Source organism: Rhinatrema bivittatum, chromosome 9 (genome assembly GCF_901001135.1).
Source record: "Rhinatrema bivittatum chromosome 9, aRhiBiv1.1, whole genome shotgun sequence".
NCBI classification, from domain to species: domain Eukaryota; kingdom Metazoa; phylum Chordata; class Amphibia; order Gymnophiona; family Rhinatrematidae; genus Rhinatrema; species Rhinatrema bivittatum.
In genome coordinates this window covers 50,023,587-50,044,104 of record NC_042623.1, presented here as the reverse complement: position 1 = coordinate 50,044,104, position 20,518 = coordinate 50,023,587, and the positions used below count along the sequence as shown (strand labels likewise).

The 20,518-nt window shown below is 43.9% G+C and overlaps 1 protein-coding gene across 1 annotated transcript in view; it reads left to right on the top strand.

Moving 5' to 3' along the window:
* ING3 (inhibitor of growth family member 3) overlaps positions 1-15,127 on the top strand; it is a 67,872-nt gene extending 52,745 nt beyond the window's left edge. Inside the window, exons 11-12 of the mRNA XM_029617105.1 lie at positions 1,431-1,469; positions 12,862-15,127. Coding sequence (XP_029472965.1) covers positions 1,431-1,469; positions 12,862-12,978 — 156 coding nt within the window. The 3' untranslated portion in view covers positions 12,979-15,127. The remainder of the gene's footprint in view (positions 1-1,430; positions 1,470-12,861) is intronic.
* Positions 15,128-20,518: the final 5,391 nt, after the last annotated feature.

Below are 20,518 nucleotides of genomic sequence, written 5' to 3'. Positions count from 1 at the left end.
TCAAAGTCTATGCAAAGCTAATGCTTCAGCATTGGGTTGGGAGCACTGTGCTGCAGACTGTGCCATCTTCGATTACATATTATAAACGTGTTTATTTTTGTGGCCGTGAATGACACCCCCCCATGGCCCTTTTTTCACAAGAATTGATAGAGCTAACCCCCAGTGTCATAGCTGGGTGTCAATACAAGTTGTACAGGATACTCTGTCAAAATTCTTTGTTGAATTTTGACAGAGTATCCTGTACAACTTGTGTTGACAAGGCTTTGTGCTGCGCTTTGGATAGAGCCTAGGTCCTTGGATCAAATCTGACTCAGGTTGGAAGTGCCTGAAAGCCTTTCTCATCTGAAAGGAATTTGCAGACAGCCTCAGTTCAGTTCTCATTGGGCAAAATGTTCACATTATTAAATATGCTCTTACAATTTGGTACTATTCTTGGAAGCCTCAGGAGAGATTGCAGTAATTTAATAACCATGCTTTTACAACTATACTCTCATCCAAAAAGATAGTCCCTCAAGCTGAATTGAGGAAGTTGGCAGTTGCAGAACATTTGGAGGGAAAAAGGGGGTGGCCTACACAGCTATTGCCTGTGCTGTTTGTGTTCTGTGGGTAAATACGGGAGATTTTTTGTTTCTAGTAATGTCAGATCTGAACATTTCAGGAGTACTAAATTCATTAGACCTGTTTTCAGGTTAATTTACATTCAAAAAGGGTCATATTTGATAGTCAAGCTGATGACCTAGTGGCAGTAGTATGCCCTGCTATGTATATGAGACAGTTCCATTCTTAGCTAGGCTTCTGTTTCTCGGGTCAGCAGAGACTGGGGGTGCTATGGAGGCAGTGTTTGTAGTTCCTGGGAGGGAGAGAATCCCAGCCATCGTACAACAGTGAGCCCTATAAATGGAATTCAGGGTGCATGTGTGCCAGGTTCTGAAGAAAGCCTCACTCTGTGGCATCCTACCAAGGACTGTCATTATAACCGCTGGGTTATAGGAGGAGGCAGCTGAGGGAATAAAAATGGGGAACAATCCCAAGTAGTTGTAAATGAAGCTTATGTCACCGTAGCCTAATTGGGATCAATTTGAGTTGGAAATCTGAAGGAAAAGGAGGAATCTGATGTCAAAAGGCTCATAATTCATTTTAAATCTTGTTGTGAGTATGGAGAGGAAGAGACGTGTTCTTTCCTCTATCCTGATTTTTGTCACTAAGATAATAAATTAGGTTTATCAAAGTTTCTGGATTTCTTAAGTATAACATTTTATTTTGGGGTGATTTTGATAGTACTCAGCAATTGTGTTAAAGGTGGTAATCTTCCAAGAACACATCTCTTCACATTCATTTGAAAATGTGGGTTTATGGTCCCAACTTTAGTGTGCCATCTCTGGGAGACTATTTGTGTGTTTACCAATCCCTTCAATTTCTGTTTTGTTCAGGTATCCTATGGTGAGATGGTAGGCTGTGATAACCAAGATGTAAGTATCAGCATGTTGTTATTTACTGTTACCATATTCAGAGTTTAAATGCTCATTTACAGCAATAATAGGGGATATTTAAAGGCTAATTTTTGTCCAACGTCAGTGAAATACTTGTGTGTATTTAGAGTGATAAATATAGCACTGTGCTCACTAAGGAGAAGAAATGATTTTATGTAATTTTTGACTTGGCTGTGTGCCAGATAATTGGATGCATCCTACTGATATTTAATGGAGGGGATAGCAAGTGGGCTAGAGGGGAGGTGGATGCAAAATAACTTATATGAAGAGGTTAGTTTCTCTGGAAGGTATGCACAGCTTTTTAACCTAACCAGGTTGATGTGCTGTCTTACCAGACTAGAACTGAGCAGAGCACTCATGACCCTGTTCACTAAAGCTAGAAATCATTCCTGACTATCCAGCTGCAGTATTTTGTTGGCAAGAAGATAGCCTATTAAACTTTTCTTTTTCAAACCATCCCCTCATTAAGGTCATGCAAAGAAAGACTGAAAGTCTTTAGAACTTCAGCTAGTTATTTTATGTCTAAAATAATCTGCCTGACTCATGAATAAGGTAATTGGTTCAGAATCCTAGATTTGTAAGTATTTTGAATCTTAAATCTGAATACCCAGTGTCAGATACCCATGTGGCACAGAAGATGCTTTATGTAAAAGAATCCTGATTCTGCCAATCCAAATGGGTTAGTTCTGGTTTCTAGCCATATAAAGGTCTTCATTTGATACAAATATAAAGATCTGGATCAGGCACCAGAAAGTAGGCAGAATATCTTTGAGGGATTCTTGCAATTTTTATTTTTTTTTATTGCTGAGTTAAGACTTGTTTTAGGTTTTATTCAAAAACAATTCTGCAAGATTTACATTGTTGGAGTGACTTGTCTTTTAAAGGTAAATGGCATGTATGTTAATCCATCTTATGTGGCCAAGTTTGTATAGAACTAGAAAGTGATGCTTAGCCTTATCTCACTCTTTTATATAGGTCAAATTAAGTCTCTCTTCAGGCAGATTTTATTCCATCATAGTATAATAATAGTGACTTTTGAATCCCTTTTCCAGTATGTTAAATCAATTAGTCACTTTGAAATTTATGATTTTTTGGTTGGTACAGTCTTAATGGGTCTTGAGCATGTCCAGCAGCTTATCTTATCAGGCCAGAGCTTAAGGGCAAAAGCTTAGTAAAATGGAATGACTTTGTTTAAGTTGTGCTGCAACAGAAAAGATTTCAGAATTGACCTGGTTCAACCTATTGCTTTGTTGCTGCTCCACTTTTCCTTCTTAGATCTCCCTTTACTTTAATCTTCCTCTGTAGAGCAGCTGCAAACAAATATTTTTCCAGTTCTATTAAATTTAAATAATTAAAAATATTTCAACCAAGAAAATCGTATACAGAAAACATCGATATAACAAGACAACTCCTAAAAATAGTGTTATAAAAACAAAAGAAAAAGCTTCAATGCAGTTTGGTCCACTTTAAATGGGGGGAGCGGTAGAAATCCACATTACATGGAACAATCTTTTTTTCTAAAGTAAAATAGGAAAATGTCTTTTATTAAGACCTATATTCTTACAAAGTGGGGGTCTTTTTGGGCTTAATTTCCTCTGTAAATGTGTTGAAGTATAAATCTATTAGGAATGTATTTTGACCCCTTGCTTTTGTTGGCCTCACTCACCACTAAGATGTACCTGGTTCCCTTTATGCTCTCATTAATAATTTATTGCCCTGGGTTCCTGTATCCCTTAATTGCTGCTGTTTGTTCTGTGTAGTTTTGGCAACTTGAATTTTGTAATTCAAACCATTGATAACTTTTGCAAGCTTTTTACTTTCACCTTCCTCTATGGTACAGTCACAAAGAGACAAACTGAATGATTGACTAGCCTGCTGAGCTTCATGAGCAGTGTAATGTCTTTGCAGTGAGAGAGAGGCTGTAATGCTAGCTTTTTATCAACTGAAATGCAAATCCCAGCAGAAAGCAAAAAAAGAAATGCAATGCAGCAGTAAAATATTAAAAAAAAAATTTAAGGCTGCAAAATGCTTTCTGTTTTAATGTGTTTGTTGGCATTAATTGGAAATTTGACCAGTGTTTAATTTTGATAATGCAAGTATATTGTATAAGTTCTGGAACATAAAGCCAAATACTTGTGTATGTGGTTGGTCTGTGTGAATAATGTAAAAAAAATAGTGTAAAATGCTGTAGAAGGGGTGAATAAATGTGGACAAAGGTGAACCGGTAGATGTGGTGTATTTGGATTTTCAGAAGGTGATCGACAAAAGTAAAAGGTCATGGGATAGGAGGTGATGTCCTTTTGTGGATTGCAAGTTGGTTAAAAAACAGGGAGCAGAGTAGGATTAAATGGTCAGTTTTCACAGTGGGAAAAAGGTAAATAGTGGAGTGCCTCAGCGATCTGTACTTGGACCAGTGCTTTGTAATATATTTATAAATGATCTGGAAAGGGGTACAATGTGTAAGGTGAAGAAATTTGCGGATGACACAAAATTATGCAGAGTTGTTAAATCTCAAGCGGATTGTGATGAATTGCAGGGAGGATCTTGCGAAACTGGAAGATTGGGCTTCCAAATGGCAGATGAAATTTAACATGGACAAGTGCAAAATGATGCATTTAGGGAAAAATAACCCTTGCTGTAGTTACTCAATGTTAGGTTCTATCTTAGGAGTTACCACCCAGGAAAGAGATCTAGTTGTCATAGTGGATAATACTTTGAAATTGTCGGCCCAGTGTGCTGTGGCGATCAAAAAAGCAAACAGTGTTAGGAATTATTAAGAAGGGAATGGAAAATAAAATGGAGGATGTCATAATGCCTCTCTATCACTGCATGGTGACACTGCACCTTGAATACTGTGTGCAGTTCTGGTCACTGCATCTCAAAAAGGATATAGCTGTACTGGAGAAAGTACAGAGAAGGGCAACCAAAATAAGGGGCATGGAATGGGTGCCCTATGAGAAAAGGCTAAAGAGGTTAGAGCTGTTCAGTTTGGAGAAGAGGCGGCTGAGAGGGAATATGACAGAAGTCTACAAAATCATGAAAGGGCTTGAACAAGTTAATGTAAATCGGTTATTTACTTCTCAGATAATAGAAGGACTAAGGGGCACTCCATGTAGTTGGCAAGTAGCTTATTTAAAACAAATCGAAGAAAATTCTTTTTCACTCAGCGCATAGTTAAGCTCTGGAATTCATTGCCAGAAGATGTAGTTACAGCAGTTAGTGTAACTGGGTTTAAAAAAGCTTTGGATAGGTTCCTAGAGGAATTAATAATCAATATAACTTGTGATCTAAAGTTTGGGTACTTGCCAGGTTCTTATGGCCTGGATTGGCCACTGTTGGAAACAGGACACTGGGCTTGATGGACCTTTGGTCTGTCCCAGTTTGGCATATCTTATGTTCTAGAATGGAGGTAAGTACTACCTGATGATGCAATACAATATTGGTAGGGGGTTTGAACAAACTGCTTTTCTTATTCATGTGAAATAGAGCCCATGCATCCATTTACAAATGTTTACTGTAATAAATAGAAGGTGAATGAATATTTATGTAGTGGTTTAGATATATATTGGAATCCCAAATAGCTTAGGAAAACAAACCACATTTCCTATTTATCTAGTCAAATCAGTTCAGACAGATGGATTATTATTGCGCCCACCACCCCCAGCAGATGGAGAGAGAAATTAAGATTCCCTGAGTTCACCCTTTCATATGCATCCGTGTTGATCTCAGCTTGCTAGTATTGTCTCCAGCAGATGGTAGGCGAGCATCCTGTGCTAAGGCTGGATTTAAAAAAAAAAAATTTTTTAGAGGGCTGCGCCTGTGGTGAAAAGCCAGTCCCCCATCTCCCTCAGTTGAGCATAGCATGGATCAGACTCTAAGGCACCTCCTGAGGTGAAAGCATTGTCTCCCTCTCTCGGTTGAGCAGAGTCTGGACCAAGGGGCTTTCCAGGTCTTCCTTTTAGACTGGTCATGGGGCTCTGTCTTTCCCTCCTCTGGTGTTCTTTATTAAAAAAAAAAAAAAAAAAAAAGCAGCAGTGAGCAGAGCAGCAGGCCTTGAGTGATTGCGGTCTGCAGGGCCTTTTGGAGTGCATTCTTAGGCAAGTCGTGTGCCTAACCCCAGTGTTCCCAACTGTGGCGGTGAGCGCCAGGTATTGCAAATTTCTCTGGTCAATTAGGCCCAGTATCCTGTTTCCAGCAGTGGCCAGTCCAGGTCACAAGTACCTTGCAGGATCCCAAAAGGTTGATTAAATTCCATGCTGCTTACCCAGTTATAAGCAGTGGATTTCACAAAGTCCACCTTAATAATGTTTTATGGACATTTCTTCCAGGAGCTTCTGTAAACCTTTTTTAAACCCAGCCATACTAACAGCTTTCACCACATCTTCTGGCAACAAATTCCCGAGTTTAATTATACGTTGAGTAAAAAAATATTTTCTCCTATTTGTCTTAAATGCATCACTTAGTAACTTCATTGAATGTCCCTTAGTCTTTGTACTTTTTGAAAGCATAAACAACCAATGTGCGTTTACCCGTTCCACTTTACTCATTTTATAGACCTATATCATATCTTCCCTTAGCTGTCTCTTCTCCAAACTGAAATGCCTTAACCTCTTTAGCCTTTCTTAAAGGGGATGGAACAATTTCCCTATAATCATTTTGGTTTCCCTTCTCTGTAACTTTTCTAATTCTGCTATATCTTTTTTGAGATGTGGTACAGAATTGCACACAATGAAGGTACAGTCACACTATGTAGCAATGCAGAAATCTTGACATTCTTTGTTTCATTCTCCATTCCTTTCCTAATAATTCCTAGGATTCTTCTAGGACAAGCAGGATGGTAGTCCTCACAGTTCTCCGATAAACCCAGGAGTCCTAGGCATTACCCACCGATATCTGTGCCGGGCATCGTGCCTTCTCTGTCCTTTTCTCACCAGACTTTCAGGAAGAGTTGGACCGCATCGTGCAGAGTGCAGTGTTCCGAGCTCTGCGGAGTGTTGAGCTGCCACTGGTCCCCCATACCGGTACCAGAGCCTTCGCTGTCTATCCTGGTGCCCCTGCTTGAGCATCTGGACATCCTCCTCTGGGCCCTCCCGATTCAACCAGTGCTTGAGGGACCCTCTGTTCCCCAGTGGCCACTGATGCTCCCCTCTGGAGCGATCCCCTATCATTGGGTCCTCCAAGGAGGAAGATGCTTTCGGTGCTGTGGTCCTGAAAGCCTCGGTTCCCTGAGCCTTTGCCCAGACCCTCTGGCCTCCAGCGGCCCCCGGTGGGACAATTGATTCTCACGGTGCCCTCGCTGTCTTCGAGGCCCTTGGAACCCAGAATCTACACAGGCCTCACCAATGCAGGTCCTGTGATGGCCTCAGCGAGGAAAAAGGCCTTTATGACCCATTGGGGGGGATGATTCTTCCAAATCTTCTTCCGAGATCTCAGACAACCCCCTGTCAGAGCCTTCTCTGGAAGAAAGGCGTCTATCCCCTCCGGAGGACTTCTCCTTTGTGGGGTTTGAAAGGGCCATGGCCGAAGCTATCCCCTTCCAGTTTGTCGTGGGAGGAGGATGTGTCATAAAATGTCAGAGGTCCTCCAATTTGTTGACGCCCCTAAGGAGATAGTGGCTGTTCCCACATCTTTAAGGATCTTCTCCTTCAGATGTGGGAATACCTGATCTCCATTTCTCCAGTGAACAGGAAGACAGATGCCATCTCCCTAGTACAGCAAGCCTTAGGTTTTGAGAGGTGGTATCTCCCTCACCAATCTGTAGTTGTGGAGTCTGCCCTCAAAAAGGTCAAACACTCCCACACCCATGCCTCTGCCCCTCTGGGGTGAGAGCATAGGGAACTGGATGCTTTGGGTAGGAAGGTTTTTCAGGGTGCTATGCTCATCGCCTATATCACTTTCTACCAGTTATATATGACCCAGTACAACCAAAACCTGTGGAAACAGGTCCAGTAACTCACAGAATGCCTGCCGCAACAGGAGTCATTCTCTGCTGTTATCCAGCAGGATCTGGAAGCTGGAAAACATGAGGTGAGATCCACCTACAATATTTTTGAAACAGCAGCCCCGGGTGGCCGCTGTGGGCATTGGCACCCGTAGGATGGCCTGGTTCCGTGCTTCCGATCTTCGACCGGAGGTGCAGGAGAAGTTGGCGGACCTCCCATGTACGGGTGAAAACCTGTTTGGGGATAAGTTTAGAGTTGCGGTAGCTCAGTAGAAGAATCACCACGAAACCCTTCAACAATTCTCCGCTAGTGCTTCAAACCCTTCATCTTCTGCCAGGAAATCTTCCAGGAAGTTCTTTTACTGGCAGCGGAAATATTATACCCCCGCCTCTCAGACTCGCACACCCCGTGCCAGCTCCAGGTGCTGCTCCCGTCAACAGTAAGCACCTAAGCCCCGGCTGGCGCCCCCCCCCCCCCCCCACACACACACACATGGGCTTTTGACTAGAGGTGAGGGAGCAGACTTCTTTACTTTGCCCACCACTGGGCGGCCATCACTTCAGACCAATGGGTCCTTGTCATAGTTCGCCAGGGGTATCATCTCAATTTCGGAAAGAACCCAGAGAACTCTCCCCCATGTCCATTGTGGGGTTCATCTGCCCAGCAGGTCATACTTCGGAGAGAGCTATCCACCCTTCTCACGGCAGGAGCAGTAGAGCCTGTTCTTTGTCCTCAGCAGGGCCAAGGGCTCTATTTGAGGTATTTCCTCATCCTGAAGAGATCTGGGGGCTTGCGCCCCATGCTCGAATTCAGGGTGTTGAACAAATTTCTTGCAAGAGAAAAATTTCTCTGGGCACTCTGATTCCCTTTCTCAAAAGACGAGACTGCTCCGCTCCCTCGATCTCAAGGACGCCTATGCTTATATTGCCATCTTCCCCGGACACAGAAAGTATCTTTGCTTTGTAGTGTGGAAGGCTCACTACCAGTACAGGGTTGCTGCCTTTTGGTTTGGTTTGTCTTCACCAAGTGCTAGCAGTGGTGGCCACACATCTCAGGCGCTGGGCGGTGCACTTCTTTCCTTACCTGGACGACTGATTTGTCAAAAGCAACTTACGCACGGGAGCACTGGATGCTTTAACCCTGACTGTGCAAACTCTGCAGTCCTTGGGTTTTGTTATCAACTACCCAAAATCTCACCTCTGCCTGTCTCCCCAGCTGGACTTCATAGGAGCCAAGCTGGACATAGTGCAGGCAAAAGCATTCTTGCCACGCAATCGGGCCCTTACCCTAGCTTCGTTGGCAAACTTCATGCGCAGCAGTCGGAATGTAAGTGCCTGCCTTCTGCTTCGTTTGTTGGGCCACATGGCAGAACGCAATGGACGTTGCGGTTGCAATGCCAGCAGGTATCCCAGGACCTCAAGGCTCGTGTCTCTGTCACACAACCTCTGAAGATCTCTATCCTGGTGGGAGAATCGCTCCAATTTAGAGAAGGGGATTCCCTTCTAGGCTGCCCTGCCTCAGGTGTTGCTTACCATCAGTGCCTGACCTCAGGGCTGGGGGCCCATGTGAGCGGCCTCCACACGCAAGGTCACTGGACTGTTTAGGAAGCTCTCTGCTAGATAAATGTCTTAGAGCTTCGGGTGATTCGTTATGCTCTCTGGGCATACCGAGACCGGTTGTCCCACAATACAGTCCTGCTTCGGATGGACAACCAGGTCGCGATGTGGTATATCAGCAAGCAAGGGGGTATGGGATCGCTTCTCCTCTGTCAGGAGATGGTACAGATCTGGTCTTTGGCCCTGTCGCAGGGGATGTCATGTGAGCGACATACCTACCTGGGACCCTCAATGTGCTGGCGGACCGCCTAAGCCGCACTTTTCAGCCACATGAGTGGTCCCTGAATCTGGCGGTGGCGGCCTGGATCTTTCACCAGTGGGAAACCCTGGATTTAGACCTCTTCGCCACCCTTACAACTGTAAGGTGAGCAATTTTTGCTCCCGGTTCGTATGGGATGGCTGTACAGCCTCTGACACCTTCTCCCTTCACTGGGGGAAGGGTCTTCTGTACACATACCCTCCTCTTCCGCTCCTCTTGAAGACTCTCCTGAAGCTTCAGCAGGACCAAGGAACCATGATCCTCATGGCGCCCTACTGGCCCAGGCAGGTCTGGTTCCCTCTCCTTCGGGATCTCTCAGTCAGGGTTCCCGGGACTGTGCCTGATCTGATAACTCAGAACCAGGGCGCCCTACTCCAGCCAAACATCTGGGCGTTAGCCTTGACAGTTTGGATGTTGAGTGTCTAATTCTTCAGCCCCTGGACCTCTTGGAAAATGTCTCCCAGGTGCTGGTGGCTTCCAGAAAGCCTTCCACCAGGAAGCCTTACAAGTTGAAATGGAAGAGGTTCTCGACCTGGTGCGTGGGGCGTGGCTTGGATCCATTCACATGTCCCTTTCCCAGGTTCTTGGACTATTTGTGGCACCTTTCGGAGTCCAGGCTTAAAACCAACTCGGTCAGGGTTCATCTAAGTGCCGTTAGTGCATACCATCGGGGTGTCACTAGTATACCCATATCGGTGCAGCCTTTAGTGAGTCGCTTTATGCGGGGTCTTCAACTAAAGTCTCCTCTTCAGCCTCCTGTTGTGTCCTCTGACCTCAACTTTGTCCTAGTGCAGCTCATGCATCGTCCTTTTGAGCCTCTGCGCTCCTGCGACCCGAAGTTCCTCACCTGGAAGTGGCGATCACTTCGGCTCATAGAGTTAGTGAGCTTTAGGCCTTGGTTACGTACACAAGGTTTTTTTTCATGATCGTGTGGTCTTACGTACACACCCCAAGTTTCTACCTAAGGTGGTGACCGATTTTCATATCGATCAGTCCATTGTCTTGCCCACCTTCTTTCCAAATCCTCATTCCCATCCAGGGGAACACGCCCTGCATACATTGGATTGCAAGAGGCTTTGGCCTTCTATTTGGAACGCACAGCAGGTTACAGGCAATTCACTCAGCTCTTTGTTTCTTTTGACAACAGATCTTGTCTAATTGACTGGCTGACTGCGTCGCCTTCTTCTATGCACAAGCGGGCCTTCATCTTGCAGGCCGAATCAAAGCTCACTCTCTGAGGGCCATGGTGATGTCAGTGGCCCACTTGCGAGCAGTTCCCCTCGAGGACATTTGCTGGGCAGCAACTTGGAATTCTCTGCACATGGTCAACTAGACAGTGTCTTCGGCCAATCTGTTATAAGCAATCTCTTCCAGGTGTAAGACCCAACTCTTCCTGCCTTAGGGCCCCTAATTGGAGCCAGGCTGTCCCCCCTACTGACCAACAGCACTACGATTGTGCCCATCGGCTCCTTGTTCCGTAATTGTTGGTCTTAATTATTGCCAGGAGCAGTCTGGAGTTTGGTATTCACACATCTGTGAGGGCTACCATCCTGCTTGTCCTAGGAGAAAGCGCAGTTGCTTACCTGTAACAGGTGTTCTCCTAGGACAGCAGGATGTTAGTCCTCAGAAAACCTGCTCACCACCCCATGGAGTTGGGTCATCCTGCGTTTTGTCATTTTATTTTTTTGCTCGTATTTTTATCTTTGTTACAAGGCTGAAAGGGGACCTCTCATGGATGCACGGATAGTGGCATGCTGGGCATGCTCAGTGTGCCAGTCAAAGCTTCTAGAAACTTTGACAAATATTTTCCCTGCTGGGCTCCATCTGATGGTCACCCATCTGTGAGGACTAACATCCTACTGTCCTAGGAGATCACCTGTTACAGGTAAGCAACTGCGCTTTCTCTTTGCTTTCTTGGCTGCCAATGTACACTGAGCAGAGGATTTTAACACATTATCCACAATGACACCTAGCTCCTTTTTCTGGGTGGTGACTCTTCTTGCATTCTTTTTCAAAGCATTTATTGCTTGGATATGAGGACTAGCAAGAAACCTCCTTCATGGTAGAGGGCTTTGGGTAGTTTTTAAAAGGACCATGCGTGCGCCCATAAACTTGCGTATTTTGCCACGTGCAAAGATACGCACTATTTTATAAACCGTACACGTAGGATATAAAATACTCTTCATGCGCACATGTCTGCAGCTCTGCGCACAAATCTTACACTTATGAGAGAGAGGCTCTTTATAATCTTGGTCTGATGCTCTATATATGGACCATTGTAAAGGGGCACTTTGATTTGAGGTGAGTTTTCGGGAGATGGGTTGGGGGGGGGGGGGATGTTAGTCACATTCAGAGGTATCCATTCTAAAATTGACATCATTAAAGAATTTTAGACCTTATAAGTGATGAAAAGAAGTTGATTTGTACACTGCAGCTAGCCATGAAAAAATCAACTCCTCGTTAGAATTTTTACTTATAAGGTCTAAAATTCTTTAATGATGTCAATTTTAGAATGGATACCTCTGAATGTGTCTTAACAACCCCCCAGCCCTCCTCCTGAAAACTCACCCCGAATCAAAGTGCCCCCTTATAATGGTCCTTATAATAGAGTATGAGACCCAAGATTATAAAGAGTGAGTCTGTCTCCTGACTCTTATGCCTACCGAGGAGCTGTAGCAAAGTGGTGCGTGAAACGTATGCATGCTGGCTGAGAAACATTAGGCGTTAACATTTGTCAGTGCTGGCCCTGCCCCTTTTTGGCCTACTTTTTCTGGGCGCGCATACATTGATGTATGCATGCCCTTCTTGGCTATTTAAAATTCGTGTAGCTTCTATGCAGCCCACGTATGCCTATGTGGCTGTTTTTGTGCATACAAGGATTTTAAAATCTACCTCTTTATGTGTGGGCTTGGCAGTGTCCTGCCCTAGTCAGAAGTACATTGGGTACTTCTCATTTGTTTGTATTAGTCTATCTGGATGAAGAAGAAGAAGAAATTAAATCTTACCAGGATATTTCCTTTCCTTGAGTCCAGTCCAGGACCCTCCCTTGTTTGTTTTTTTCTGCCAGACATACTGTGGTTTCTATTTTATAGTGAAAACATTTTTAGCATGTGATGCAAGATGCACAGGTATATTACTGTCTTGCTTGTCCATAATTCGTTATTCCTTTCCTGATTGATGTTTCTTGGAAGCCCTCTGGTTATTATAGGTTTGCTAAATTTTCCAAAGTTAGCTTTTTACAAGTAATACTGACAGGCTGAGGTCAGCACGGATACCTATAAAGCGAACCTGTTAATCTGTCTCTATTGCTGGTCGGGGGCATAATCTATTTGTCTAGATTGGTCTGACTGGACTCAAGGAAAGGAAATTATCAGGTAAGATTAAATTTCTCCATGCATCCACCTCTAAGGTGGAAACACATTCCTGAATAAACAGCAATCTTACAATATTATCTTGGGAAAGAAGGGAATAATGAAGGGGTAATCCTTGATACTGTAGTTGCATAAGCTTCATAAGTAATGCTAAAGTATCTAATTATAATACTTATTTTACAGTGTCCTATCGAATGGTTTCATTATGGCTGTGTTGGCTTGTCAGAAGCTCCTAAAGGAAAGTGGTACTGTCCACAGTGCACTGCTGCAATGAAGCGAAGAGGCAGTAGACACAAATGAATCCAAGGCAGTATACATTTAAGCATTTTATTCCGATCTTCAAATTAAAACTCACATTTCTTATCAACCACATAAGAATTAATGTAAGCATACATCTTGAACAATTCTTTCTGATTGTTGTGTTTTTAGTTTTACAAGTCAAGTTATTTATGCACTAAGTGTGCTTGGAATACTAACTATTCCAGTTGGCTACTGAAACAGACCAAGATTGTCACATGCAGACATGCGTACTCTGTGAAATCATTTTCTCTCAACCAAATAAAGGGCATTGTAGAAACTTTCATTCTTTATTAAATTCCAGCCTTTTAGGATGATTTAAAACATTGTATAAATTTTACATTCAGATGTTCTGATGCATGTATGCAGCAGCGGTTATTTAATATGTATACAGTTTGCAGAAAAAATCAATGCTTCTAAAAAGACTACATGATGATTTTAGAAACTTTTGTAGCTTTTTCTTTGTGAAACAAAATTCAGCTGGCTGAAATGGTTCTTTTGTAAAGTGGGCTGGTGTCCTCCGCTGTACTTAGTTACATAAAAGCTGAAACGCCTGTATTGTAAGTGAAAACAAATTTCTGTTATTAGTCTTTGTATGTTTCTATACCAAACTAGGACATAGCTCATTTGAAACAAAAGGTGTTAAGTGATCAGTTTTTTATACAAGATTTGTTTATTTTTTTGTGCAAGTAATTCCTTATTGTACTAGGTGTTTAAAATAATAAAATAAATGCTGGCATAGAAGCTTTGCATGCTCTTTAACAAAAAAATGTTGTCAAGTGGGTACTTGCCAGGTTCATATGGCCTGGATTGGCCACTGTTAGAAACAGGATGCTGGGCTTGATGGACCCTTGGTCTGACCCAGTATGGCATGTTCTTATGTTCTTAAGTGTAATATGCTTAAAACTGTTTAAATTATTTTTAAGATTTTTTTTTTATTATTTCCAATCCCTTTATCATTATCTTAGGAAGGTACATATGTTCTCTTGCCATTAGACTCCTGCCCTCTTCCTTAAAAGGTAACTCAGACATTGGGCCCCTCATGTTCTTTAGTGGTAGCAGTAACAAGCATTTTTAAAGCATTAAAAGTGCTTAAGGCTCTGCTGCTATAGTGGATTCCTAGACTGGTGGGACAAGTTTATCTGTGATCAGATAAGACACAATTTTTCCATACTTGTGTATAACTTCTCATAACATATGCCAGTTAATTCTAAGAGCATATCTTTTTTGTTACCAGCTAGTCCAGTACAACTTCAGTGAAATAGAATTGTATATATAGGGGCCAATTTTCAAATAATTTAGGCTCCTAACCTTTGGAATTAAGCTCTTAAATTAGCCCTTTCAAAAATTTACTAGGGCTCAGTTCCTAAATTTAGGATCCTAAAAAGTGGGTGCCTATGGGGGCAGAGTTAGGGCAGAGAAACAAAGTTAGGAGCTGAGCACTGATTTTTAGAACTAGGCACTTAATTTAGGGATTAGCCACCTAAATTTAGGACTGCTAACTTATCGGACCCTAAATTTATGTGAATTTTTACTGAAAACTTAGGATCCTAAGTTTGACTGAAAATATTCAAAATTTAGGCCTTTAAATTTGGAGCCTATCTGCCCCCTATAGTGACTGTTTTTCTTTTGGCCACTTTCAATCAAAGCTATGTAATCCCTGCTGCTTTTGCAAGAAAGGGTAGGATGGGAATATAATTATGTGCCCTTTATAATAAAAAATGATTTTTAGAAGTAGTGTTTGTATGTTTGCTAGATATTGCATACAAATGTACAGGATGTGTATGAAGTAAAAGGAATATGCATTGAAACAATGTTAATTGTAGGAGTCTATACATAACGATTTTTTAATATCATCATATAGGATTGTTCATTACAAATTTGATCCCATCACTAAATTAAGCATATAGTTTGCACTGGAAGAAATGTTAGTGACGTTTTCAGTGAAGGATTGCTTCTGTTCTTCTTTCCAATGTTATATATAGGTAAGAAGGGCTAAGACTTAAGGTGAAAATGAACATCTCTGAGGAATAGGGACAGTGACTTTATTTTGCTATTAATAAAAAATTGAAGTTAGGGCCAAAGGCTCATTCTCAATTAAAAAAAAAAAAAAAGTTGTAAAATTTGGATTAAAGTAGGGCTGAACAAAGTACTAGAAATAATGCTGTTAATCTGTGTGTCAAAAAAAAAAAAAATGACTGTGTGCAGGTGTCTCCCTCTTCGTAGTAGTCTTAAACTGCCCTGAGCTCTTTCATATAGATCCTTTGCCTTTGTCTCTGCCTTAAATTAAATTTTAATCCAAAGCATTTTACAAAAGACGCAATAGTTACAATAATTCATTTTTATTATATATCTTATTAATATATCAAAATTCTAGGGTACATCCCTAACATTAATACATTATCAGTATGGCATCACCTCACTCTGGGGATATCCCACAAACAGGCTATCTTGAAGCTGTAATGTGACGTAGATAATATGAACTGAATTTAATCTTGCTGCTTTGCAAGAGTCTTCAATAGACGTTCACCTTCTGTGGGCCCTAATGATAAGGGCTATGACATGCGCCTGTAAGGTCAGATGTGCCTGGGCATAAAAGAAGATTAGCATATAATGCGTTAGCTCAGCCCTTAACTCTCATTTGTGGTTAAACTATGGACATTGAGTCCTGCCAAGCAGAACTCAAGCCTTCCTGCATATATATCCTTTCTACTGGCAATCTCCTGCCTACCAGCCAGGTTTCCTCTTGCCTCCAGGCAAGTACTCTGCCCACAACCTGTCCCCTGATGCTTGAGAAACACTGAAATTTCACGAAATGCAAGGGTCACACAGTTCTTAGAAGTGTACCTATAGACAGTATAAAAAAAAAAAGATGCTGGGATCACCAATGAATCCCAGAAACAGAGCTAACAAACAACAATTTTTAAACCGTTGGTGCAGGATTCATACAATTACAACTATCTAGACAAACTTCATTGTATGTAGACAGTGCCTGGGGCAGTTTTTAAGGTAGGCTGTCGTTGCTAGGATGTGTAGAGTTGGGATAGGGTGATGGCACAGACCTGCTTACTCTGTATTCTCAGCCAAGACTGGGGAGTTCTAGCAGATTTAGAGGCTAGTTTTGTGGTTTCAGTTTGAAGGACCAGTTGGAGCATGAATCAATACCTTTCTGGCCAAAGGCACTACAGAATGTTAAAATCTTACAACTCTTTGAGGATATTGAGGAGCAGGCATTCCAAGCCTCAGTTAGTGTTAGGGCTGCAAGGATCAAGACACCTGCAATCGTGCTTATAGGAAAGGAATTCTCTCTGTGAGGAAAGAAGTCCCAGGGCAAATCAAGGAATCACAGTGCACATAGAAACCCCTGTTTTGCCACAGAGATGCAATTTGATATTCAATTCAAATCTCTAGTTTATCTGAGTCACTTAATTTACTTAAAAATGAGGTTGAACTTACTGGCCTTTTCTTAGTGTCCAGTCAGATGAATCCAGAACCAAGTGGGTTATATATATAACTATATAACTGTGACATCAGCCCTTCAGTATTCTCCATCTCCAGCAGATGGTGGACATGCATCTCCATATTGGGGATTGCTTTGATTTGAAAAAAAGGAGAAATAAGGAAAATTTGCCCTGCTCTCCTGCGGCGATACCGAAAGGTCCCTCCCTCACTTAAGAATTCCTGAGGTGATTTCCATGGTCCCTCAGATGGTCCGGTAGCTGGTTTTTCAGCCGGTGTGGACTTAGCTGTTAAGCAGCTGAAAGACAGCAGGAAGCCGAGCACGGCGGTTATGGCATATGCCCTCTCCCCTCGCAGCCGGAGACTATCTCTGTACTCAGGTTGAGCAGCCTCTGTAGTCTAGGCCTGCTCTGAGGCTTTTTCACTGTGCGCTATGTGGTAGGCCTCAACAACATTTCGCAGCTTTCTTTAGGCTGCCTTCTACAGGATTACTGGTTTGATGTGTGCATCTAGCAATGCGTACAGATTGAGCATCCAGTTTTTGGACGCTTAGGCAGGCCTAGTAGTCTGTGTGTCCAAGGTAAATGGCACCTTAGTGACCATCCGCTTACCAGTGCACACAAGTTGAGCATTGCTGTGCGATGCCTAGAATTTTTGGACACCTTAAAAAAAATAAGTAAATAAAACTAGACGCATACCTCTGGTCGCCAGTCAGCGTGCTGTTGGCTTAATGGCGCCTATATCTAAGAAACCTAATCAACTTTCTCTTTGTGCTGCCTGTCATATTCGGGCATCTCTGCCAGGAGTGCCCGCTGACTTGTGCCAATGCTGTTTGGAGGCTCAGGGAGAATTATCTTCCTCTAATTTCATTAAGCCTGGTTCTTCCCAGATAGATGTAGGCCTGGGTAAAGATGTTTCAGGTGGGGCGCCTGATTTTGGAATTTCCCTAATTGGTTCTTCAGCAGGGAAAGGTAGTTCGGTGAGTATGCCTCAGGTACCTCCGGGTCTGGATAATTCTACATTTTCGTGGGTAGAAATTTTCCATGGATTGCAATCCTTTCAGCAGGCACAGTCATCAGCCCAGTCCAATGCTCCCAGGGCAAAGTTGCAGGTGGGACCATTGCCTGGACCCACTGTTAATTGCCGGAGTACTCCTAGAGTGGCAGCGGGGACTGCCCGATAGAGATCCGGATGGCACGGATGATGATGCTGATCCCGACTATCTTGAGGATGGTGAGATTCCTCCAGAATTAGAACCATATATGACTCTGCTATGGTTCTTTCATAAAGATGAACTACCAGCTCTGATTTCCCAAACCTTGAAAATGCTCGGGGTTACTGGTACAGATTCCATGTCCGAGCCAAAGAGAAATCCCATTTTGGTTTCCTTGCGTAAAGCCTTTTGTGTTTCCCTGTGTTGGAGGTTATTCAAGAATTGATAGATCTTGAGTGGGGCGCCCCAAAGGCTAGTTTCAAAGGGGGTCTGGTTTTGGAAGGCCTGTACCCCTTGGATCCAATGGTTAAGAGCGTTTACGTTTTCCAAAAATGGATGCACCTTTGTGCGCAGTCTCCAAGCGGACCATTATTCCTGTGGAAGGAAGAGTGGCTTTTTGAAGGCTGGCCATGATAGGATTGAGACTATCCTTAAGCATTTGAAGCAGTGACAATGACCTTGCAAATCACTTCTTGTTGTTCCTTGGTGGCTCGCTCTTGTTTACTTCTCTCCCAGGAAGTTGATGACTCTAGGGTGAACTCCAGGGCAGTTATGGAACCAGCTGCTGCCTTCTTGGCAGATGTGGGCTGTGATTTGGTCCGCACTTCAGCCAGAGGGGTGGTTTCAGTAGTAGCGGCCAGGCATCAGTTACGGCTGAGAAATTGGTCAGCCGACGTGACCTCCAAGGCTAGCCTCACCAAATTAGCCTTTAAAGGCTTGCTTTTATTTGGGAATGAGTTGAAGAAACTAGCCAGTAAGTGGGGCGGATCACTGGTTCCTTGTTTGCCAGACGATAAGAAGCAGACACTGCGCTCCTTTTCCATGAGAGATCGTGCTAGAGGATACAAGCGTTTGACCCTATAGAGGAGCGACCTTTCAGAAGACTCAATCCTTCAGTAGGTCTCAGTCCTTTCATCCTAGACAACTCAGAAGGTGCACAGGCTTAGGTAGTGGAGCCTGCCAGTGAAGGTTTGCCAACCCACCCCTGGGAACAGGAGATAGGGGGACACCTCTCGCTCTTTCATCAGAGATGAGTCAAAATTACATTGGATCAATGGGTCCTGGAGGTGATACGAGAAGAATATGTGATGGAGTTCTCACAGGACAAGCAGGATGGTAGTCCTCACATATGGGTGACATCATCAGGATGGAGCCCAATCACGGAAAACTTCTGTCAAAGTTTCAAGAGCTTTGACTGGCCCCTACTGGGCATGCCCAGCATGGCACTAACCCTGCAGCCAGCAGGGGTCCCCCTTCAGTCTTCTTTTTTCCGCACAGCAGTAGCCTCGCGGTTTAGGAGCTCTAAAGTGATTCCTGACAGGAATTTTCCTCACGGAATTATTTAAAATAAAATTGCCCCATAGGGGTCCTTCCTCTAACTTTACTTCGACCGCGGTACTCTGGTAAGTTTTTATCCATTTTTCCATCGATTACAGTCTAGTTTGGCCCTTGCGGCCTACTGGCCGTCGACTGTACCGCGGCACGCTTTTTTTCAATGGCCATGGCGTCGGGGTTCCGTCGGTGCCCGGACTGTTCTCGCACCTTGTCTCACAGACCCCCATGGAGTCTGAGTAATATGTTTAGGCCGTGAGCACGATGTCCTGACTTGCACCAAATGTACCCTCATGACACCCCAAAAGGTCACAAAGCCAGAATGGAGAAGATGGAACTCCTCTTCCGTGCTCAGACCCCGACTCAGTCCATTGCATCAAAGTCATCGGAACCGGCACCGTCGACTTCGCAGAGAGAGACATCGCCATTGACATCACAAGACTCAGACCGTCGAGGGAGCGAAGTCATCGACCGAGCCACCATCGAAGAAGCCCCGTCCAGGAAAGGCACCGACCATTCCTGCGACCGGGTCATCGAGGTCACCCTCACCCAATCGGAGTTTGGGAGCCGCGATTCCGCCTGTAAAGGTGGTCCCTCCAGCTGTGCCTCCTCCTCTCTCTTCGGTTCTGGAGCCGGGGCTGCTTGCTCCAGGTCTCCGAGAAGAACTGGACCGGCTGGTTCAGGAGGCCATCGACAAGGCAATGCAACGTCTCCAGGTTCCTCCGGCACTGACACTGGCACCGATTGTGGAACCTGTCATCGACCCGATTCTGGCAGCACTGGCACTGCTGCTGTCCAGGATGGAGGCGCTGATGGCCACCCTTCCACTGATGGATCCCGGGTCTCCAATGGTTCCGATGCCCTCCCAGAGGATGGCTTCATCGGGAGGAGAAACACCGTTCCACATTCCTCCATCGGGAATTTTACCTCAGCCATCGATGCCAATACGTCCCTCGCCACCGATTCGTCCATCGGTGCCATCGATGCTTGCACCGATGCCTTCCATGCCATCATCGGTGCCTCCAGCGATTCCTTTGATTTTTTTCAGAGCCTCGCCTGGGGCCTTCAGGTATCCAACCCCCTTCTCGTCCTACAGGACAGTCTGCTGATCCTTATGATACTTGGGGTGATGATACTTCAACAGACACCGATGACTTACCTTCACCACCTTCTCTTACTGAAAGTAGAAAGCGTTCTCCTCCAGGGGACCTCTCATTCATAAATTTTGTGAAGGAAATGTCTGAGTTGGTTCCTTTTCTACTTCAGACGAAACAGGATGACAGGCACCAAATGATGGACTTACTCCAATTTCTGGATGCCCCCAAGGTACTCCCCTCCATTCCCATTCATCAAGTACTTCTTGATCTTCTCAAAAAGAACTGGGAAAATCCTGGGTCAATTGCTCCAGTTCAATGAAGGCTGACACTACTTACTTAGTTCAGTCAGCCCCAGGTTTTCAAAAATCCCAGCTTCACCACCACTCAGTTGTGGTAGAGTCAGCTCAGAAAAAGGCGAAGAGGTCAAAACCTCACTCATCCA